Source organism: Electrona antarctica (genome assembly GCF_951216825.1).
Source record: "Electrona antarctica genome assembly, chromosome: 7".
Taxonomy (NCBI): Eukaryota; Metazoa; Chordata; class Actinopteri; order Myctophiformes; family Myctophidae; genus Electrona; species Electrona antarctica.
The window spans coordinates 17,247,686-17,271,653 of NC_136812.1; the positions used below are offsets into that span (position 1 = coordinate 17,247,686).

A 23,968-nucleotide genomic window follows, 5' to 3' on the forward strand; every position below is an offset into this window, starting at 1 on the left:
TGCATTTTGCATCCCAAAACGCAGTTTATATAGTTAAGGGACGCAATAAAACAACGACCTCAACGAAAACAACTCGAAATGGGAGTTAAATGCTGCAATTTGTAAAAATGGCAAAATATGACTCCTAACGTCGTTGAAGTGGGACTCCCTGGGACTCATCTAAAAGACCATCCCTGCATCCTGGGACTCATTACATTGAAAACCTATTTACATCACTGGTGTGTGTGTGTGTGTGTGCGTGCGTGCGTGCATGCGTAGGCTATTTGTCACCTAGTGTTTGCAGTTTGCACTCTTGTTTTTATTCTGCAAATAGCATATGTGCAACTTGTGCATGGTGTGTTCCAGAGTATTCCTGTCATCTCAGCTGTCCCCTGGTTTGTAGCAATCATCCCTCTACTCGCTGTCCTGTCAGTGAGAGGACTGAAGGACCTGCTCAATGACCTGGTGAGATTATCACACACACACACACACACACACACACACACACACACACACACACACACACACACACACACACACACACACACACACACACACACACACAACACCCCACACACTCATCATCGCTGAGAGATGTATGACAGTGTATGCACACACTCACACATGCCCTTAAATTAGCACTCACTCAATCGCAGGGCCGGCCTGGCTCTGGCGCGCTCAACAACACGCCGTTGTTGAGCGTGCCCTTCTCTCCCCCCATCTCTCTCCCCCGTTTCCTCTCCTTCATCGTCCTCATTGACTCCTTGTCCTCTCCTCATTGACAAACCAGTCATCCCAGTAGCATTAATTTTCTCTCCTATCATTAAAGCTTTTCCTTTTTAAATGCAGGCGTGATGTTTTGCATGGAGAATTCTCTGGTTAAGTGCATCACTGAGTTACGGTCGTTAACAGCTTTGGGTGAAACGCTTGCTTGACCCCTCTCTATTGACTAATCATTTAGTGGTGGGTGTAAATCTCCCGGCTGGTGTCACTGTAGAGCCCTGTAATGGCGTTTTCCCCTTTCTCTCCTCTCCAGTTCAACCTTTCATGGCCAACTCCCCCGCAACATACATTTGTGCGCACACATACACACATGCATGTACTGTATGCACACCACCCCCTTGTACGCTCTGTCTATCACTCTTTGTCTCACTCCCTTTTTTCTCCATCCTTGTACCTCTGCTCAATCTATCTCCCTCTTTCTTCCACCTTCTCTCTATCTCTCTCTCTCTCCATCTCTTTTTTCCAGGCGAGGAGACGCAGTGACAAACAAATTAACACTCGAAAATGTGACATCCTCAGCACCAAGACTCAGAGGTGAGCCCAAAGGCACTGTCTTATTCTCTCAGGACTCAACTCGACTCCTTTAGAATCAAATCCCTTAATGAGGCACTAATGAAGTGTGGATGACTGAGTCCCTAGACGGTCACTTTGTGCTCCCATAAGAGGAGGGAGAAAGACAACATGACTGTGAGCTACAGCCATGTAGTGTATAACTTCTGAGAGTATAAAAAGGTCACCAAATGGACCCTGTTACATTTGTATGCTCTCAGAATTACAAATGGATACTCTAAAGAAAATCACTATTGGGAATCCTTGACCTTTCGTTTAACTTGAATTTGCTTGTTTTGATTCATGCTGCGTCCGATGAATGAAGAGTAATGATAACGCTAATCGCTGTTATAAATACACACATGCATCCTCTCTTGCATGCATATTCAGTATATATGTAACTAGCAAATGATATGGGCTTTTACTATATCAAATTCGTATTGATTGTTCTCGTATGTCGGCCCCACCCCTCTCTTCTCATTTGTTGCCGGCTCAGCTTCCAAACAGCAAAATGGAAAGATGTGAGTTTGGGAGATGTGTTGCGGATCCACAAAGATGATGTCATCCCGGTAAGCTGCTCTGGCTTCTGTGTGTACACTAACCCCAGAAGCCAAAAACACCAAAAGGGGTTCCCGTCCTGAATGGGAGCCCCAGGGATCCTTCAGGGGGTTCCTTATAAAAAAGTGCTGATCTGATCTACAAGCTCACAACGCATTGTGAGCTTGTAGATCGGCTATTTTTGGTGAAGAGGTTTGGTGTAGAGGTAAAAAAAAAGAAAACGCAAACCAAGTACAGAACCAAATGTCAAGTTAAGTTTTGATGGTAATAAATATAGAAAATATATATTCTGTAAATTAACAAACAAAAATACTCAATTTACACAACACTGATGATAGAGCTGTCAAACAAGTCTATAAAGCCAAGTTGACTCTGCAACACAATTTTAACATGTAGTGGGGGTCCCTGCTTCATCTCCCTCTCAGCTAAGGGGTCCTTGGACTGAAAAACTGTGTAGACCCCTGGCCTAATGCATATCAAACTGGTCTCTATTTTAAATGGAAATAGATTGAGAATCATTGATATACAGCATACAGTGCCACTGAGAGAAGTGCACAACATCAACATTCAAATACAGTGTGATTGTATAATGTTTGATTAATTCATCCTCTCCCCTCTGCCTTGTTTTCTGTTTTGTGCTGTGTCCTATTTCCTCATTTCCAGGCAGACATTCTGCTCCTGTGCAGTTCGGAGGCTCACAGCTTGTGTTATGTGGAGACAGCTGATATTGATGGGTAGGGACATAACGCCAGCCAGTTGAAACCCCAGGAATTGATTGTGAAATTTGATTCACTGCATTAAACACTTGTCCATGAGCGTCACAGTGGACCCATGAAGAACATGTTTTGCTTCACCTGCAGCTGTGCAATACTATTTGTCTCTTGTCGGGTGGAAACCTCAAATGTAAAAAACTGTTACTTTTCAGGTAGCAGATCTAGTAGGACACCCAGTTACTTTTAAAAGCAGGTGCATAGGCGACAAAATAATAGATGAGAAGAATCTTAAAAGATCATACCCGCACATTGCCACTTGCAGGTTCAAGAGAAGTTTAAGAGACCAGCAACGTTTTGGTCATGTAGACTTGAGGAATGTAAGACCACTTTTGCAGAGGTGTGGGTTGTGTAGTTACCTTGCCATGATGTAACTCCAAATGTGGACAAGAAATAAAAAATAATTGCTTCAGTGATCATTCAAAATATGTCCGGGTTTTCTTGAAGTTTCTTAAATGTTAACATGAAGCATTTTTATAAAAAAAAGTAAAACCACATGAGTTTTGGTGATGTAATTTGGAAGTATAAATCAGTGTAAATCAGTCTACTCTACTCGTTCTTGGAAAAGGCTATAGAATATATAGGGAAGTATTTGGACATTGCTACCAGTTTCACCAAGACTGTGTCTTTTGGGAGAAGAGCACGTACTCTCCAGATCGAAGATATGGTAGAAATAGTGTCATACGGATGTTGGCAAGATTAAATAATAATGAGGGCGTAAAATGGAAATGGGCATGTGCTTTTTTGCTCATAGTAGGCCTGTAAGCATATTACTGATGATAAAAAGAAAACATCTTGTTTATGCCCAAAATGACTGTTCAAGCATGTTCTAATCAGATATAGTTTACATTAGTAAGACAATCTTCCAAATATAAACTTTTTTGTATTTGGAAAACATCAAGGTGCCCAATCTCCCTTGGTCCCCACTGCCCACTCTACCGGATACCATTTCCATCACATGTTTTGCATAGAAGGCTATGAAGTATGGCTACAGTTTTTATTCATTCATTCATTCATTCATTCATGAATTCATTATCTGTACAGAGAGACCAACCTAAAGTACCATCAAGCCCTGACGGCTACGCACGAAGAACTGACCACTCAGCCCTCAGAGAAGAGCCTTGCTGCCTTCAACGGTAATGCACTCACAATCTGATAACCTTTTTATGAGATAACCAGTGTGACATAGAAATACTCTGTTACAAGTAAAACGCCTGTATTCAAAATTGTACTTAAGTAAACCTATAACATTGGCATCAAAATATATTTACAGTGCCAACGTGAAAGTACTCGGATCTTTCAAAATTTGTCAGAAATATTAGCCAATCTACAAGCTCACATTGAGACTTATAGCCGAAGTATAAAATAGGGCTTTGCTGCGTGTGGACTAGGCTTTAGTGTTTGCTTCAAGCAAGTCGTTGCTGTTGGGTACAAACCTCTTATCTCCATATTTTTTATGCCCTATACTTGATCATACTACAGTGTCACACAAAAGTATAAAAAATAACAGATCAGGCTCAAAACGTATTAATCTGCCATATTTGCTATGTTTTTATATTTGAATCCTGAAAAGTTACAGTTTTGGAGATATGACGTTTCCAAGATAGATACAGTAAAAAGTAAACCAATGCAAAGAACAAAAAAACAAAAACAAAAATCATCAAATACAATGAATTCTGCAAAACAATGTTCCTGCCCCATGCAGGTGTTGTGATCTGTGAGCCGCCCAACAGTCGTCTGTACAACTTCAGAGGAGAACTGCACTGGGGAGGACAGAGTCTGCCGCTGGACACGGGCCACATCCTGCTGAGAGGAACGACGCTACGCAACACAGAAAACATCTATGGCCTGGCCATTTACCTGGGTACTGCTGGAAGAATGTGTGAAAAACACGGTTAAAGTTAAGAAGAAGCAAGTTAAACAATCAGTGTCTATTTGGGTCCTAACTGGCAATAATTTAGCTGGTGATGAACCCCTGGAACTCCCATGTTGAGAAGCAGTGGTGTTCAAAGAGGATGGGACACGGAGATGGAAAGAGAGATTAGCGGTTTCATAACAGTGAGCTATGCTGCTTATATCCTTGAGCAATTTGTCTTGCCATGCGTTCTGTCCATTCCACCTTCTGAATTAGCCTCCAGTCATTTCAATGACAAATTTGTCTTTTTTGTATTCATGGTACTGCTAATTATGAACAGTACTAACTCTTGTGTCCGTGTCCTAAATGGAGGCCTATGCTAATATCAAGCTGATGGCAGACCGTCCCTCTCCCTTTTGTCCTTTAAGTAATCATTGATCGGATATTACTGGATTGGTGAGAGGTGTCATGGAGCCTACAGCAGTGACCCTTTCAGTTCTGGTAAGGTGGATCAATAGATCAAACGCATGCAGAGAGGGGTTTAATACCAATCATCAGAAGCTGTCTATTGGTGTGACCCCAGTTCAGCCCCATAACTCTAACCCTTATCACATTCACTGACACGGCCTGTTTGGAAGTCGCCATGGCCATGGCTGACATACAATTAAAAGACCCTGAAAAATGATTGTCGTAGGAGGCCTGTAAATCGGCAGGCTCAATCCCTCTGTCCTTGAGGAGCCCAACGATAAATACAGACAAAAGGCCAGTACTTTCAGATTTACTTTTGCTGTTGTAACAATCCCTCTTAATTTTAATAATTTATATATCAAGGTTGTACTTTATTGTTACGTCTTGTGTACAGGTACGTAAGAGTAAAACCTATTTTTGTTTGGCTTCCTTACAGACAATGCAGCAGCATATAGAATTAGATGGCATAACATTCAAACAACAAAACACAGAAAACACATGGATAGAATAAGAGTGCAAGAAAGAGCATTCAAAGAGTACAAAATCAAATAGTAACATATGTGCATGTGTCCCTGTAGTAGCAAAGTTAGGTAAACTTTATGTGAACAGCTTCATAGTATAACACAATTTAGTTTAAGAAGGTGCAATTTGAGGTTATGTTTCGTATACACAGCAATTTTAGTTTAAAAGGTGCAATTACAGCCTGATAGAGCAAGGAGGGGGGGTGGTCTCGTTCATGTATCTGATTGTTCGGGGAAATAAGCTTTTTTGCAGGCTGTTTCCAGTCTGCGGTTGGGATGGCTTGGGTCTTTCATAATTCCACGAGCTTTGCTGACACAACGATAGTCGTACAGGGCTTTGATGGGGGGGAGATCACATCCGCTGATGCGTTCGGCTGTTTGCACAACCCTCTGCATTGCTTTGCGGTTGAGGTCGGTGCAGCTGCCATACCAGGCCGTGAAGCAGCCAGTCAGAATGCTCTCTGTGGTGCCTCTGTAGAAAGGACTTTGGAGCCCATGCCAGCTTTCTTGAGTCTTCTCAGGAGGTAGAGGCGTTGTTGTGCTTTCTTCACCACCCGCTCTGTCTGTACTGCCCAGGTGAGGTCTTCAGTGATGTGTACTCCCAAGAATATGAACTCTCTGACCCTTTTTCTACTTTGTTTACCAAGGTCCCCAGTGGCAGTGATCTGTACTTGGGCCCCTCTTTTTGTCCCCTCTAGACAAATATATCCGATCTACAAGCTCACAACGTGTCTCGTTGTGATGCATTGGGGGCTTGTAGATTTGCCTATTTTCACTGAACATTTGCCTATTATATGCCCAGAAGAGGAAAGGTAGGTATCATTGGATTAGTATAGAGATCGCATCAATGAAATGACAACATAATAAGTACAGTACATTTACTCTCTTTTAGGCGCCGACAGCAAAATCTTCAAGAACGGTGGCAAACTGAGATTGAAACGGACACAAGTTGAACAGATTCTTAACAAAACAGTAATTGGGGTGAGTGAGGACATGCGTAAATGTTTTCAAATCATGATTTTTAGTGCAAAAGTATTCTACTATTTCTTAGCTGTCAAGTTCGTATAGTATGTGCAAGTGTTATCTGTGTGTGTGTGTGTGTGTGTGTGTGTGTGTGTGTGTGTGTGTGTGTGTGTGTGTGTGTGTGTGTGTGTGTGTGTGTGTGTGTGTGTGTGTGTGTGTGTGTGTGTGTGTGTGTGTGTGTGTGTGTGTGTGTGTGTGTGTGTGTGTGTGTGTGTGTGTGTGTGTGTGTGTGTGTGTGTGTGTGTGTGTGTGTGTGCTTCTGTGTGAGCATTCTGACGTGGGTGTGTCTCTTATGCACCTTCAGATAGTAGCCATGATACTGTCGTCGGCCCTGCTCATGTCTATCGGCTCTGGGTGGTTTGAGAGTAACGTGTCGTCCAGGATCGAGAGTCTGTCCAGCATGTGGGTCAGAAATGATCCCATCTTCACCGGCTTCCTCAACTTCTTTAGTTACATCATGCTGTTAAGCGCTGCTATGCCCATAGCACTCTATATCACGTTAGTTGACCAACCCTTATGTGCCGTTGTTTACGTGTGTGTGTGTGTGTGTGTGTGCGTGTGTGCGTGTGCGCGTGTGCGTGTGCGCGTGCGCGTGCGTGTGCGTGTGCGTGCATGCAATAAAGTATTATTAGGTCTGTCACGATTACAAATTTAAGTTGACGATTAATTGTCACACATAATTGTCATTAAAGGATTTTTTTTTTTTTTTTTAAGATATTTTTTTGCGGCTTACGCCTTTTATTGGTTTTTGAAGGGACAGACAGTAGGCTGACAGGAAACGGGAGAGAGATGGGGGAAGACATGCAGTAAAGGCCGTGTCGGGCTCGGGAGTCGAACCCGCGGCACACTGCGACTGGATTACCAGTCGGGTGCCCAGACGGTTACGCCACCGCCTGGGCATCATTAAAGGATTTAATTGTGTTTTGGCATTGGAACATTCTGAATAGAAATTACACATTGGCGTTTCCATTCCTAATCAAAAAGTGCACAGGGCAGATACAGGTATGACAAATAACTGAAATATACCAAGAAATTACTGACATTTTAATCAATTTTATACTTTATACTATACATTTTTATACAAACAATTATGTAATAATTGTGACAACCCTAATTATTATACGTGTGTGCGTGTGTGGTTGCAGGCACATGCACTTCATACGTTTGTATTGTAATTTGTGCACTTGTGTGAGTTGACATTTGTGCATATCCACAGGTTTGACATAATCCACGTGATACACAGCAAGTTCATTGGCTGGGATGTGGAGATGCGCGTACATCCTACGGTCCCTGCTCAGGCCAGGAACACATCCCTGAATGAGGAGTTGGGCCAAGTTGGTCACCTGCTGAGCGACAAAACAGGGACACTAACGCAGAACAGGCTGCTCTTCAGACAGTGCTGCATTGCTGGAGAAATCTATGGTATGAGATCATGAGGAGCTTTGATAATAATCTTTATTGTAGAGCTTTCAAACATAGATGTGGTTCAAAGTGCTGTACAATGAAACATAATAACGGCAATAAAAGGTAGGATCTATTAAAAGGTTAAATAAAAGCAGTAATGTTATGAAAGGATAAAATCAGTTCAAAGGAAATCAATTAAAAGAGAAGTCATGAAAGAGGCAGAAGCTTTGCCTCTTAAAAGAAGCAGAAGTGTTGCCTCTTAGAATCAGAAGCAGCTTTATTGGCAACTTTAAGGCCACTTGAGATAAGATGAATTAAGCTTAATTAAAGGAAACCCTGAGCTGATTTTGTTGTTGGTTTTCCAGTTCAGGTTAAAAACTACAGAACATTCAATTTCATCTATTTATTTCATTTCATTTATGGGATTAGTGGGTTTTGTAAGCAATCCAGGTTCAGCTAATATTAATAATGGGTGTGTTATATTTCAGGGGGCTAATGTGCAAGCAGACAGTACTTTTGACTTTATGCTTGCACATTGGCACACCTACTGTATATCTAACACACCCAATGATTTGTTTTATTAGCTGCCTGCCATGTTTTACTCTGCTATAGTTTTTAACCTATAGAATAAAACATACTACAACATCAGCCTAGGGCAGTGGTCGGCCTTGGCTGAGTTTAGATCCATTCGATCATGTCCCAGAACATACCTTATAAAACATTTACACCTTAGTTATAAAACATTTACATAATAAATGAGCTATAGGTGGCATAATGAACTAGATGGATAGATATACCTTTATTGATCCTGCGGGGGAAATTCAGTTGTAGTGAAAACGCCATTGACAGGCCACTTGTTTATGATTGTTCAAATCATCTAATCGAATCTGTATTTAGCTGCAGACCACAATCCTTTTTTTTACAGATTGGTCAAAGTTACAGATTGGTCAAAAAAATAGCAGAAACATACAAACAAACAAAACAAGAGACTTACAATAAAAAGAGACAAAACATAACCGTCAAAGAAAAAGACGAAAACAATAAAATAATAACTGACATGGCTGATGACTACACCGCACTCCGAGGACAGAAACAACATCACAATAAATTCTAAAAAACATTTCTGATATATACATGTGTACCCACAAAGACAATATAAACATACATACACAATCTTTTTTAATTCACAGACAAATGAAACTACGGACTTGGGCTTGAATGCACGCACGCACAAATGCTGGGACTGTTCTTGCGTAGTCGTTGCTCTTTCTCTTTCTCTCTTTTCTGTGCGCTTTGGCACCACCCAAGCACTCTTGAATTTATGCAGGGATGTAGCTACTTTTGTACCTACAAGAGTATATAGGATTTTGTTACGGCACCTGCAAATGAAAAAGAAATACACAAAAATGTCTGTCTTCCTGTCATGGCTTTTTTCAGAAGTGGACATGATGCTGTTCATGTGCGTTCCGAATTTTGCACATGTGCAGTACAGGTGAAACCATAATGTGGGGCTTCCAACTTGGACATTTTTGCTTTTAAGCCATTTGGTCCTGCCCAATGAGCCAAGAGCCATAACATATGAAAATGTTCACCACTTTTGATGCGTGTGTGTGTGTAAAGTTGCACCAGTTTTTGGCCCTCAAAAATGCAATTTATTTGTGCATAGAATAATAAATCCTTCCTTGCATTTCAGCAGGGTTTCGCACTGGTCCAGTGCTCATGTTTTTTTAATAACACTACTGCTACTATCCACAAAAGCACAATGTCTCACAGAGAACAATACATTGTCATTGTTGCCCCAGCTTGCTCAAGCATGCTTATTTGACACCTGCCCGTGCACGTGCATACTTGTACAACTCGTGGCTCCAGTTACATGTTTGTTTTGGCACCCAAGACTGTACCATAACAGCTGACCTCACTGATGTGCCTCCTAAAATATTTACGCAGACACTCACATAAGTGTGAGATCAACAATAATGCACCGAATCTTCACTTCTCCTGTATAATATGGAGCATAGCACAGGGAACTGCACAGCAAAATTCGCCATGTTGACATAACCTTCCCTTGCATTGGTTTTCATAAATACAGAGAGTAACATGTGCGTCATTTACATTATTGTAACTAAACCATTAAGAAAACAAAAGCTTCAACAGGGAATTTATTCTTGTATCCTCCTTGTGAGTTTGTTCTTCTATAGCCAAGCCTACAAGCCTTGTACATTAGGCTAACATGACCATGCAGAAGAGAATAAAGATTACACCCATACTAGGTATCCTCTAAAATGTAGTTACCATGGGCAGGGTTTGGATGACAATATAGCCTTTGCAAAATATAATTTTAATAATTTGTATCCTCAAAAACGATTACTGTTAGGAGTGCACGATTATGAAATTATGACCAATATCCGATCTCTGATTATTTGTAGGGTCATATCTGCTGATACCGATTCTGATAATCTGGATTATTTTTAGACTGATCCGATACCGATATGGCATTTCTATCACCGATATGGCCGATTTCGATATGCTACCGATTATATTGTGCATCACTAATTACTGTATTTGATTATTCTGACCCATCCCTAGGAGAGATATATACCCCTATATTTTTTTATACTCTTTTCGAATCATTCTTTTCCTTCTCTTCCCATCATTGACTCCAGACCATTTAAGAAAATGTAATTTCAGGCACCTTTTAATGTTTAATGTGTGTTTTCACAGGTGATGCGTGCATCAGTGCTGAGAGTGTAAAGGTAACAACTCACATTGTTACGCACTCCATGACATCCATAGGAAAGTTGCATAACACGTATGGTTTATTTTGAACATTCTCTACCCCCTTTTTCCACTTTTATTGGTACTTTGTGCATTGTAAACAGTAATTTCTGAAATTGTTTTGGCAAAAACAAAACCGTTTTTGTAAACATAAATTCAAAAGAAAATCACGTCTAGTGGTCTGGTCACCTAGGCTCCAAGTAGCCTGGGTTCGAGTCCCCATCCCGACGGCCTTTGCTGTCATTCCCCATCTCTCTCACTCCCCCTTTCATGTCTTTTGTCTGAAAATGAAAGATTTACTTTCTTGTTTTGTTGTTTGACATACGTTATATATGTCCTGTATACTGTCCCTGGCTTGTATGAATTTATGGTGTCATTAGCTTATGTCTGCTGACCATACAATATAATAGAATTTCATTCATAAAGTGACAATCATCTGTCAGTCCTAAAGGTGTCATTCCATCCTGTCCCTAGCCAATGGACCTCAGCTGGAATACCTACTCCTGCGGAGGTATGGCCTTCTCAGCTCCCACCCTGGTGGAGTGTCTGAGAAAAAATGAGTGTCACCTCACTAGAGAGTTCTTCAATGGGCTGGCTCTTTGTCACACTGTCATGGCCGAGTGGAAGAAAGGTGAGTGCTCATGTGTACATGTGTATTTCATGCATTTAGACTAGAGTTCGACAAAAGGAGTTTGTAAATTCTGCACAACTCTCCCCTATACATGTGATGATTTGAGCTGTGTAGTTCTCCTTCAGACACTGAACCAATAGAGCGTCGCAGTCCCGCCCCCGACGAGGGCCCAGAAAATAATTCCCCTCATTTCCCCATAGACTTTTCAAAAAGTATTTATTTAAAGACGTTTACGCCGCGGACAGAGCCAACTCTTGTTGTGACAAATCATGACAATCATTTGGGCAGATCAAATAATTAGTAAGAAGAAGAAAAAGGCAGGGTACAACACTTTTTGTTTTGTTTTTCTTCTTTGTGTTTATTGTCATGATTTGTCACAACAAGAGTTGGCTTTGTCAGCGGCGTAAACGTCTTTAAATAAATACTTTTTGAAATGAATGGTGAATTATTTCCTGGGCCCTCGTCGTTCTGAAAGGGGACGGGACTGTGACGCTCTATTTTGAGACACATTATATTTTTATTTTTTTATTTTTCTACCCATAGAGTACCCGTTGTACCCATCTGTCTGTGTCCCTTTTGTGCCCATATACAGTATAGAGATATCTGTTTCTGTCTGTCTACCTGTATCCCTATGTCCATATGGATATCTCTATTTGTCAGTCCTTGTCCCTTTCATGCTCATATGGAGATACCTGATGTCATCAGTATATGCCCATACTGTATATTGGAATGCCCATATATTGGCATATTGGTCGGAGTATCGGTTCTGGATAAGTGGATATCCGAAATACTGGACGGCAGACACCGCACTCCCTCGAGTCCTTGCCGCTGCCTGCATGCGCTGAGTATGAAGTCCACGGTCCCATACAGTATGGGCATAGCATATCTGCGGCTCTGGACAAGCGGATTGATTGACTGATTGATTGATTGAAATATGTATTAACAGTTTGCAGAATTACAGTACATTTCAAGCACAAACTCAATACAAAGACTGTTAACTGTGAGTGGACGACCCAATTAAGCATTACACTTGTTTACAAGAGGGTCCACCATGTTCAATTCATCAAAACATTTAGAGACGTACAAATAGACACTTCTATATAGTCAAAGAACAGAAATCAGGATCTCTGTATCCGTATTAGTCCTAGTCTCTTTTATATGAAGACCACTGATGTCATCAGTTATGGGCATGCCCTCTTTTGTGCTCATACTGTATGGAGCTGACGCAATGACGATGAATTGAGGTTAGATAAAAACAACACTCCATATTTTGTCTTAATAATCTCCATTGGGAACTAGTAGTTTTATTTCGCTTATTGAAAGCAAATCAAGAAGTACACTGCATCTGCTTTTGATATGAATCAGTAGAACATACTGTAGGCCGTAGGTGTAGGTAGGCTGAATCCATGGCTATACTGTACTGTATATTGTTCCAGGGGCACCAGTCTACCAGTCTGCATCCCCTGATGAGGAGGCTCTTGTTGGGGCAGCCAGGGAGCTGGGCTTTGTCTTCCTCTCCAGGACCAGAGAGTCACTGACCATCAGTGAGATGGGTATCACTAAGGAGTACCAGCTGTTGGCACTGCTGGACTTCACCAGCCAGAGGAGGCGCATGTCTGTACTGGGTGAGAGAGGACCTAGAACACTGGTTCCCAAACAGTGGGGTCGGGACCCATTTGTGGGTTGCGGACACATTTTTATGGGTCCCTTTATATTTTGTTTCCTACATTTTGTTTTTAATTATTCAAAACATTTTCGACTATATTATTGTTCTGGTGTGTTTCCTTGCAGAATGAACAATAATTGGTATAATATTAAATACAATTATTACATTACATAAGTATTAATCTGTACATCATTACACTGAATGTCTGTATTATAATGTGGTGCAAGGCATTAACAAACATCTCTTGTTTTAGTGAATTTATTATTATTAATTGCATTCATTAATAATTAATTCATTGTTACAATTTCCTGAGTTGGAATGCAACCAGACATTATTATTGGGTTGATGCGCTAACCAATGTAGTACCAGTATACGAAAGGCCTTTATTGGTGCATTAAACAAGTAAAGGCAACATTTTGAAAGCATAGGTTAAGCATGTAGGGGAACCAGGTAAGAAGAAAACTGCTGCTCGTTTATAATATACAATATTATATAAATAAAATACTGTATCCTACTGTGTTTTCACAGACAATTTTAGCGCTACTACCGTACTTTAGAAAATTGTCACATTTCTCTCTTCTAATCTTTGATCTCCCAATCATGCTAATGCACCCCTCTCTCTGTCAATCATCTTTTGCTATTGATGAATAGTCCATAATGTATTGATGTATACCAGCGTGACTGGTGCTCTGTGCATTGTTTTCAGTGCGAGACCCAGAGGGACGGCTGAAGCTGTACTCTAAAGGGGCTGACCTAGTGATTCTGGAGAGACTGCAGATGGACGATCCACATCGGGAGAGCACCGACAAATTCCTGGAGGTATACCAGGGATCCTCAACCTGTTATGCAATATATTCGCACAGCGGCCATCTTGCCATTAAGTTAATGAAATGCCATCCCGTTGCCACCCTGCTTTTTCAGTGCAAAATGCCAACATGAATATGGTCTATTTCAAGTGGGCCCCCAAACAATTGGCAAAACACATAAGATTTGAATGATGTAATTAAAAACATGAATGTTGTAGGTGCCAATGTCCCCAAATTACCTTGCACGTCTTTCAAAAAAAAATATTAAAACAAAATAAAAAACTCCAAAAGTGGCCTTGTGGTTAGAGTGTCCGCCCTGAAACTGTGAGGTTGGGGTTCGATCCCCGGCCAGGTCATACCAAAGACTGTAAAATGGGACCCAATGCCTCCCTGCTTGGCATTCAGCCCTGCTTGGCATTCAACATTCAGTTGGATTGGGGGGTCAAATCAACTAAGCCGACCGTGGCACGGCCACTGCTCCTTGGCTGCGGCTCACCGCTCCAAGAGATAGGTCAAATGCGGAGAACAAATTTCACTGCGTTAACGTGTGACAAATCGTACGACTTTGAAAAGGTACCTAAACAGATTTTCTCAATCTAATAATTACAGCAGAAAAACATTATGCAACGTTACATTAGGCACAGTTCACAATTTCACATACTATATAATTTGGCTAAACAAAACACTGAAAATACAAATAAAGTATACCTTGTTACAAAACAAAACAATAAGTAAATAATTCTCACACATAGCATAATGTTTTCACATGCATGATCCCACAAATGTAGATAGTTTATTTTTTCTTCAAAACCTAGGAAAGAAAATGTGTTTTCATTCTGATACCGATAAAGTATACTGGTTGTTTTCATTTTGATAGCGATAAAGTATACTGGTTGATCATTGAAATAAAATCTACAGATACATAAAATGTATCTGACCACTCAAATGCTTTTGAGATTTAGTGGTTCCTGATCCATATATATATATATATATATATATATATATATATATATATATATATATATATATATATATATATAATGAGCATCATCATATATATATATAATGAGCATCATATATTATCTATAATGAGCATCATCACACTCTTATGGTACTTTCCATGTACTCTTCTTTGAGCTTGAAGCTGAACTAGTCCTGCAAATCATAGCCAGCTTGTCAATCATCACCTGAGAGTATGAAACGCCTAATTAAGGATCAGTTAAAACTTTTACGTCACAATCAATACAATTTTGAAGCCCAAGATGAGGCGTGTAATCCCTGATCAGCACTCCCACTGAGGCATTTGATGCATACCTGCATAACATATTGAAGATCTATCATGCGGTGTTGGTTTTTTCCCCTTTCTATTGATAAAACTCGGTACCTCGGAGGAGATCCCACAGTGTAACCACAATTTACAGTTGTAACATATCAATATAAATGTGTTATATTTCTCGTGTCAGTTATTCGCCCAGGTCTGCCTGAGGACGTTGTGCGTGGCGGTTCGATCCGTGCCTGAGGCATTGTGGGGGAAATGGAGCAAAACCCTCACCTCCTCTATTAACATGGTGACCTCTGACCGTGAGAAGACACTGGAGGCGCTGTATGATGACATGGAGAAAGACCTGCAGGTAGCTTCATGCCCATCGTCAGATAACATGTCTGATGCTCATCTGTGGTGTGTGAACCCTGCATGTGCTCAGCTTACAGTACTGTGCTTTGGTCTTATTATTAAATATAGAGTAGGATGTGCAGACCCAGTGGTTCTCAAACATTTTCATGTCAAGGGCCCCAAATTGATGTGTACCTGTATTTCAAAGATAAAAGTTTGGCCGCAGACCCACACCCACTGGCATAGGGTCCATTGGGCCATGCGGGCCGTGGCCCAGTCAGTTTAGAGCTGGCCCAGTCTAACTTCGACACCTATCGCATCGCATCTCCGGATGCGCTACACCCCCCCCCCCCCCCCCCCTTCGATGCTAATTTGCCCAGTCAATCATTTGACCCATGCTACACGCCTGCCCACACCGTCGAAGATGTTCTGCCAGGGACCCCCTTAAAGAGAAGATGTATGTTAAAATCTGATCTACAAGCTCACGATGTGCACATTGTGGCATTGTTGTATCAAACTTTTGTTATTGTTTGTTTTTAGTATAAGACAAAAAAGGTAGGCACTATAAGCTATGGCTTCAGCCTACATCTTTGCAGTCCAAATATTGTTTGTAAAGTTTGTTGTGAATAACCCTATACATGGCAGTGGATCATGGGTAGAGTGGCCGGATGGTAACCGCAAGGTTGCCAGTTCGAACCCGGGCTCCCCCAGAGTTAGTGTCGAAGTGTCCTTGAGCAAGACTCTGAACCCCTAATTGCTCCTGATGTGCTGGCTGGTGCCTTGCATGGTTTCCGCCGCCATCTGTGTATGAATGTGTGTGTGAATGGGTGAATGTAATGCACAATCTATGTAAAGCGCCTTGGATAAAGGCGCTATATAAATGCACCATTTACCATTTTATTTACCATGGTTTAAGACCAAAATAAACTATATAGAAATGCATTCCTTCATTAATTCATTAATTCAAAAAGACCCATCGAAAAAAAGAAGATGCCTGCTGCTCATATACTTTTTCTTTTCAAAGTTGCTCAGCTGATGTGTGAGGAACAAGGAAAGGACAGTAACACAAAAACATCTTGTTGTTTGTCCTCGAGTGTAGTTGCTGGGAGTGACGGCCATAGAGGACCGGCTTCAGGAGGGGGTTCCTGAGACCATCGAACTACTCCGACAGGCCGGAATAAAAATATGGGTGCTGACTGGGGACAAAAAAGGTACTGTAAAGAAGCAGGAAGGAGGAGCACACGAGGGGAATAGGTTTCTCAGTCTCAAGTATCATTATACAGTGACCTCCTGTGTCTGAACATACAAAGTCTCTTTAGCCTTTCTCTCTCCTTGTCTTCCTTTTCTCTCTCTCTCTCTCTCTCTCTCTCTCTCTCTCTCTCTCTCTCTCTCTCTCTCTCATTTCCCACTCCCTCTGTCTTTCCACACAGAGACGGCGGTGAATATTGGATACTCTTGCAAACTACTGGATCCTGATACCAGATTACTGGAAGGGCAGGAGCTGAGGTTAGCAATGATAAAAATACACACACACACACACACACACACACACACACACACACACACACACACACACACACACACACACACACACACACACACACACACACACACACTCACATTCACATTGATCTTGGTGTGTTTGCTTCCACAGACAGATCCTCCAGTCCTCAGACCCTGGGGTCAGTTTGTCTAAAACCCGGCAGACAGAGATGTGGTCTGCAGACAGGGAGACGGCTGCGGAGAAGACTGCTCTCGTTCTCACCGGAGAACAGCTGGTAAACAATGAGCTTCAAATAGCCTATACTGCTCAAATGACTCCACGTGATAAAAGTCAAAGTCACTCATGATATATAGTTAACTAAAACTAAAACATTTCAGATGACAAAAATATGACTAAAACTAAATAAAGAAAATCTGTAAAAGCCAACACTGCTCTGATGACCCCCTGTAGTTAATCTGAGGACCCACTGGGGGTCCCGGAACCCCTGTTGAAGAAGATGTTATAGAGCAGGGGTGCCCCAAAGGTAGATTGCGATCTACCAGTAGATCACAAAGGTAGACCACATGACATGCCCCTGAATTGATTGATTGACATCAAGAAAGACTTATTGTCAGCTCAACACAATGCAACACAATGCAATTCGTTTTCAATGGTGTTGCTAACAAACTTTAGTACCATTACAAAGTTATATATAAAAAAAAAGCCCTTGCATTTGTTTTGTAATTTATAGAATTTCTTAGATATTTATTTTTTCTTCATGAAATTACTGAAGAAATCTTAAGATTTCATGAAGTTTTGAAATTATATGTAGGAAACCAAAAATAAAGGGACCTATGAAAATCCATCCGTGGCCCACAAATGGGTCCCGGCCCACTGTTTGGGAACCAGTGAGCTAAACGGCCCACCCATAACTCTACTATTTTTATGTGCTGTCCCAGGCAGTGGCCCACCCATAACTTTCCTCTGTCTTTGATGCGCTGTCCCAGATGGATTTCCACCGCCAACCAGAGTGGGGTGCCCGCTTCATGCGGTTGGCTCAGCAGTGTCAGTCGGTTGTGTGCTGCCGGGTGACTCCTCTACAGAAGGCTGACATCGTTACCTTAGTGAGAAAACACACCAAATCAGTCACCATGGCCATCGGAGATGGTGCCAACGATGTCAACATGATAAAGAGTAAGTTGGATGATTTGGATCAAATGTAATTTATGGTGCGGTTGTTTTTTATTTTGTGTTCTCTCTTCATATGACCACCGCGCTCTGACTATAGGACTGCACCACCCGTTCAAAACATATCAAAATAAAGGGTAGTGGGTCGCACACACCAAGACTGAAGTATTAATATTTGGCCCACCATCTGACAGAGCACGTCTCGAAATTAGCCTCTGCCCCCTACGTCCCAATATCAAACCTGCAGCCAGAAACCTGGGTGTCTTTTTGGACTCCGACCTCTCCCTGGAGGGTCACGTAACAAAAGTTGTCCAGTCTTCATTTTTTCACCTTAGAAACATAGCAAAAATCAAACCCTTTCTCTCCCGCCCCGACCTCACTACAGTTATCCACGCTTTAATTTACTCGTGCAGACTACTGTAATTCCCTATACTCCTGCCTCTCAAAAAAATCCATCAACCGGTTACAACTCATTCAGAATGCTGCAGCTCGCCTCCTAACAGGCTCCAGAAAATTTGATCACATCACCCCTATCCTGGCCACCCTACATTGGCTGCCTGTCTCATACAGAATCAATTTTAAAATACTTTTATTCACTTTCAAAGCTAGATCCGCACTTGCTCCATCTTACATTTCTGACCTACTCGACCCCTACGAGCCAGCACGGCCCTTCTCTCAATCAAATCAGGCTGCAAAAAAACTGTAGGCGACCGGGCATTCGCTATCCGTGCACCGTCTCTCTGGAATGCCCTGCCCCAGATCAGGCTTGCCGAGTCTGTGCCCCGTTTTAAATCACTCCTTAAGACTCATTTTTACAAAGCTGCATTTAACCCCCTACCCTTGTGATTTGTGATTTTTTTTATTGATTTCTTCTGTTGTTGTTGTGATTTTGTGCATTTTTGACAATGTATTTTATTCTATTGTGTGCCTCCTTGCTATGTTTCTATATATGTATGTTTGTTCTATATATGTTTAAAGCACTTTGTGACTGGTTCTTAAAAGGTGCTATACAAAAAAGCTTTATTATTATTATTATTATTATTATGAAGGCTGGATAGCCGAAACGTTTGTCCTTTGTTTCAAATATGAAATAAACTATTTGAACTGCAGTCTTGGTGTGTGCGACCCACTACCCTTTATTTTGATATTATTTTGTGTTCTGTAATGTAATTTTCTCTCTCACCTTCCTAGCGGCTCATATCGGCGTAGGGCTGGTGGGAGTCGAGGGAGGTCAGGCAGTGCAGAATGCAGACTTTTCGTTGGCCCAGTTCAGATTTCTACAGAGGCTGCTATTGGTCCACGGCCGCTGGTCATACCGTCGCATTTCCTTCTTCCTGCGTTACTTCCTGTATAAGACCAGCTGCTTTGCTCTCGTTCACATCTGGTATGGGTTGTACAGCGGCTACAGTGCTCAGGTAAGATAACAAGAGGCTGAAAGTGAAATGTACAAGCAATTCAGGAATGCCAACAATTTCAACATGTAAAAATGTTATAACTGACACTGCTGCAGTGCAAGTTTTCATTATGGGCACAGTCGAGCTGACCTTGACCGCATTCCTCTGTTCCTCTCCTGCAGACCATGTATGAGTTCTGGTACATTCCTCTCTACACATCCTTTTACACGTCATATCCAATTTTGAGCGTGGCCATCTTTGATCAGGTGAGACAGAAACTGAGAAGAATAAGTGAAACCTGCAGTCCGGTCCAACTGCACTGGCCATCTCCTTGTGTCCCTTTTTGACTCATTGAACATTCTCCAGTCTTTAAGATATTAGCGTCAGTGGTGGAAAAGGTATTCCCATTTTTTACTTAAGTTAAGGTATGTAGAAATACTCTGTTACAAGTAAAAGTCCGGAATTCAAAATGTACTTTACCAATAGTCAACAAAGTAGAAAGTATTCATTATGCTGAATGTCCTATTTCACAAGTTTTCAAATGTGTAAATTGTGTAAAAATCTTTTGAAAACCCTTTTTAGGTTTGAAATTATTAATGGTATGTTTTGTAATAATAATCAAAATCTACAAAGTAATTAGTAGGTCCAGCTTCCCTGTGTCCTCGCTGCCTATTGGACAAAGACGGGTTGGAGAGGGCCTTAGCAAAGAGCTCATTGTAACGGAGTAAATTACAATATTTGCCTCTGAGATGTAATGGAGTAGAAGTAAACCTACAGACATTTTAAAATATGGTACTCCAGTCAAATTTGTACAATTGTACAATAATTGAGTAAATGCACTTAGTTACTTTAAATCACTGATTAGTGTTCAACAGTAACATGAACAGACACAAACAAAAATAATCTTCCATTCTGTCTGTCTGTCTGTCTGTCTGTCTGTCTCTCTCTCTCTCTCTCTCTCTCTCAGGATGTCGGGGTAGAGGAAAGCCTGAAATGGCCATCGTTGTACCATGCTGGACAGAAATATAAGCACTTCAACTTCAAGCTAATGGCAGCAACACTCCTGTATGCCGTTTACACGTCCCTGGTGCTCTTTTTCATCCCCTTAGGAGTCTGGCAAGACTTTGGACGCGACTACCAGACCATGGCTTTCACCGTCGCCATGGGAGCGTTTTTTGCCACCAACACTGAGGTCAGAGGTCAAAATGTTTCTTGAGTTGGACTGAAGCTTCTGTGAAGGAGTTTTGCTTTGCTGCTAACCACTTGAACCCCAACGTGCCTATTGTAGGGGGAACATTTGGCAAAAAATAGCAGATCTACAAGCTTCACAAGACAACTATTTTATTCGGCTGCTGCTACATTGATTGGACTAGGTCTACAACTATCGATCATTTCCGTAGTTATTCTATCAGGTATTTAATAATAACCGGAGAGGGAAGACATCAAAAGCAGAGGCGTATCGGTAAACGTCAGCGTGGTGTTTGTGATTGTTTGTGTCAGGTGATGCTGTTCATCAGACACTGGACAGGCTGGAACGTAGCGGCTGTGGGCATCAGCATATTGCTCTTCTTCATCGGTACCATCATCACTCAGAGCACCCGGATGTTCCAGAGGTCACCCAGGGAGTACTTCTTCATTGGTACGTCTCTCCTCCACTGGCGGAAGAGTAGGGCTGCCTGCAACTGTCCATTATTTTCTTCCTAGCGATCATGCTAACTTTTTTACATCGAATAAATCAAAGAATTATGAATTATGAATACATATCGTTGCTGTCGGGCAGAAACCTCTGATCTTCGTATTCTAACTGTGTGTTTTTTTGTAAATTAGTGCCCTACTTGATCATAATACAAGCGTCACACAACAATATCAATAGTAGCAGATGTGTGAGCTTGTAGATCTGCTACTTTTGATATTGTTTTTATTTGAATTCTGAAAAGTAACCCGTTTTGGACATATGAGGTTTCCACCTGACAGACGATGTATAAAATCCAGTATATTGGTAATTTATTGAAATACACGTTTCCATTGCGTTTTCAGCTAAGTGTGTGTGTGTGTGTGTGTGTGTGCGTGTGTGTGTGTGTGTGTGTGTGTGTGTGTGTGTGTGTGTGTGTGTGTGCGTGCATCCGTTCTGGACAGGTGTTTCTTCTGAGGCCTTCATTGATCCAGTTATGTGGCTCACCGTTCTGTTGACAGCCTGTGTGGCTGTGCTGCCTTCAATAATAACCAAAGCTGTCATGATCATCACTCGCAGCAGACACAAGGTAATGTGCGTGCGTGCGAACACGCATTTGTACCCCGTCATATGAGCATTGTGAAAACACAGGCACATCACCAATCGGCATGGTGTCCAAAAGCAGCATCTACAGTATATGATGCTAGTGGAAGAGAGACTTAACAGACGGACCTGTAATAACTAGCCTACATTTGATACCTTCCCATGGCTCCAATGTCTGTCACCTGTACATGTACTAACTACCCTAAGCCTCATTTATACTTGTTGTGTCGTGAAGCACCGCCGTTGTGTTGCATATTAGGTCCCCTTGGGGACCTAATATGCAACTGTATTCGCATGGATTCAAGTTCTCAGTCACCACAACTGATTTCAGCCATTTGGATTCCACAATGAAGGCAGCATGTCTTCTATGGAAGCATGTTGCGCGCATTGAGAGCTTGTAGATTGGCTATTTTCGGTTATTATTTTAAGACTAGAGCATTTGAAGTGGTCATGCTAGCAATATGTTCAGAAGCATCTTTTATAATATCCTAATAGTCTGTGATATTTCATTTAAAAGCAAAGGTTAAAGCCCCAATCTGTGATTTCCTTGGTTGGCAGTGGCACTATAGAACACTGTAGATTATAGAACACTAGAATTATGCTAATTGTTTAGGAATCAGTGGCTGCGTGCTCCTTTCGCACTGTTTCACAAATCACACATATTAGGACTTGGGTCCTACAAACATTTTCAGCCGTGAGATTTTATTTAGCTTGAATCCATTATATTTGTAGGTCCACAGCCAGCAGCAGCAGCAAGTGGAGTTGAAGTCACATGCCTTCAAAAGAGGCGGTCGCAAGCGGCGCTCTACCTATGCCATGTCACAGAGCGGAGGAATGGGACGGATCATCACCTCAGGGACCAGCCTCCGCCCTGCAGTGGAAGGACAGGAAACTGAAGGCAAGGACAAACGACAGACTGGCACCTTGGAGACTGGGGATGCACCACCAAGCTACGACAAACAAAACGCTCAACCAATATTAAGTGAATTATGATTATGAATGTCATGATTTAAATATGTGACATTTAATGTTCTTATATATTTTACTAACTTGATATGGAACAGATTGTCATATAGGCATTCCAACATTTTTTGCAGATTTGTTAACTTGTGTATTCTTCCTAATCTTTTGTATGATCACATTTTCTAAGTAAATCATGAAATATAAGACACACAAAGGGACTCGTATTTCGTTATTTTCATACACGGGCAGTTTGCCATCATACACAGTGACTCGTCAATCTTTTTTTCCTGTTGTAAGGCACATTTCTTTGCTATTTAAGATCTTCAAGAAAACCAACACACACATCAACACAATATGAAGTGAGTGCTGGACGAAATAATGCCAGTAGATCCACAGTGAAATCCTGAGTGTTCCTTAATCTCAGAGTCTGGACCCTTTAGAGTTAAAGTTTTAGCCGTGTAGCAAAATAGAAAGGCCCACTCCCTAAATGTACTGCAATTGTGCTGAAATAACAATCAGACAAACTGGGCAGGGTTGTTTTACAATTGTTTTTATTTGTTAATTTATTTCAAAACACGCAATTTTTACCCATATTATCCTTTTAAGTTTTTATTTTTCTGTAACAGTTATTACTCAGATTTTTTCCTTCTCAAAAGTCTCAATTATAGAAGCGAACCTAAAAGTCCTCCACAGGCTCTCCGGCTTCTGCAGAGGGAGGAGGGAAAAGAGGCTCTCTGTACACACGCTGTGTGTGTGTGTGTGTGTGTGTGTGTGTGTGTGTGTTGTGTGTGTTTGTCCATCCTTCACACCCTGTAGGACAGTATGTTGCGTATGTGTGCCTATATTCTTAGTTGGTGTGTGTGTGTGTGTTCTAAGTGCAATAAGTGGAATGTCTACATGCCCGTTGAAACACAGGACCCGTAGAGAAGCCCAGAGAGCTGAACATTGTCTTATTGGTTCGGTAGCCAGATTGTCATACCTCTGATTTCATCTTTGGTTTTTTAGCAAACGCTCTCAAAAGGCAGACTCAACTGCTTCAGCATGTGCCTGTGTGTCTATCTGTCTGTCTTGTCAGTCTGTCTGTGTGCAATATAAGCCACCTTCTCCAAATGTCGTTGTAAACTAAGTGTACAATGTAGGTGTCTTTGCATTGATTGTGGCCCTTCCTTGGCTCTGGGGACAAAGACAAGCAAACATTGTAACCTAATGGAGCCATGAGCGAGAGAGGGGGCGGGGAGCAGGGTTCATCTGTATGCAAGCATGGA

General features: G+C 41.6%; 1 protein-coding gene across 12 annotated transcripts in view; it reads left to right on the forward strand.

Moving 5' to 3' along the window:
• Positions 1–22,902, forward strand: part of atp8b3 (ATPase phospholipid transporting 8B3) — a 43,506-nt gene extending 20,604 nt beyond the window's left edge. For all 12 annotated transcript variants that reach the window (XM_079505844.1, XM_079505843.1, XM_079505849.1 and 9 more), the window contains 24 exons: positions 346–444; positions 1,229–1,296; positions 1,808–1,880; positions 2,533–2,603; positions 3,684–3,775; positions 4,345–4,503; positions 6,376–6,464; positions 6,811–7,004; positions 7,723–7,928; positions 10,632–10,663; positions 11,160–11,316; positions 12,753–12,941; positions 13,689–13,801; positions 15,252–15,419; positions 16,500–16,611; positions 16,831–16,906; positions 17,055–17,178; positions 17,891–18,077; positions 19,263–19,486; positions 19,648–19,731; positions 20,433–20,657; positions 20,966–21,104; positions 21,602–21,726; positions 22,473–22,902. In XM_079505844.1, the coding sequence (XP_079361970.1) occupies positions 346–444; positions 1,229–1,296; positions 1,808–1,880; positions 2,533–2,603; positions 3,684–3,775; positions 4,345–4,503; positions 6,376–6,464; positions 6,811–7,004; positions 7,723–7,928; positions 10,632–10,663; positions 11,160–11,316; positions 12,753–12,941; positions 13,689–13,801; positions 15,252–15,419; positions 16,500–16,611; positions 16,831–16,906; positions 17,055–17,178; positions 17,891–18,077; positions 19,263–19,486; positions 19,648–19,731; positions 20,433–20,657; positions 20,966–21,104; positions 21,602–21,726; positions 22,473–22,733 (3,267 nt within the window). In that variant the 3' untranslated portion in view covers positions 22,734–22,902. The remainder of the gene's footprint in view (positions 1–345; positions 445–1,228; positions 1,297–1,807; positions 1,881–2,532; positions 2,604–3,683; positions 3,776–4,344; positions 4,504–6,375; positions 6,465–6,810; positions 7,005–7,722; positions 7,929–10,631; positions 10,664–11,159; positions 11,317–12,752; positions 12,942–13,688; positions 13,802–15,251; positions 15,420–16,499; positions 16,612–16,830; positions 16,907–17,054; positions 17,179–17,890; positions 18,078–19,262; positions 19,487–19,647; positions 19,732–20,432; positions 20,658–20,965; positions 21,105–21,601; positions 21,727–22,472) is intronic.
• The last annotated feature ends 1,066 nt before the right edge of the window (positions 22,903–23,968 follow it).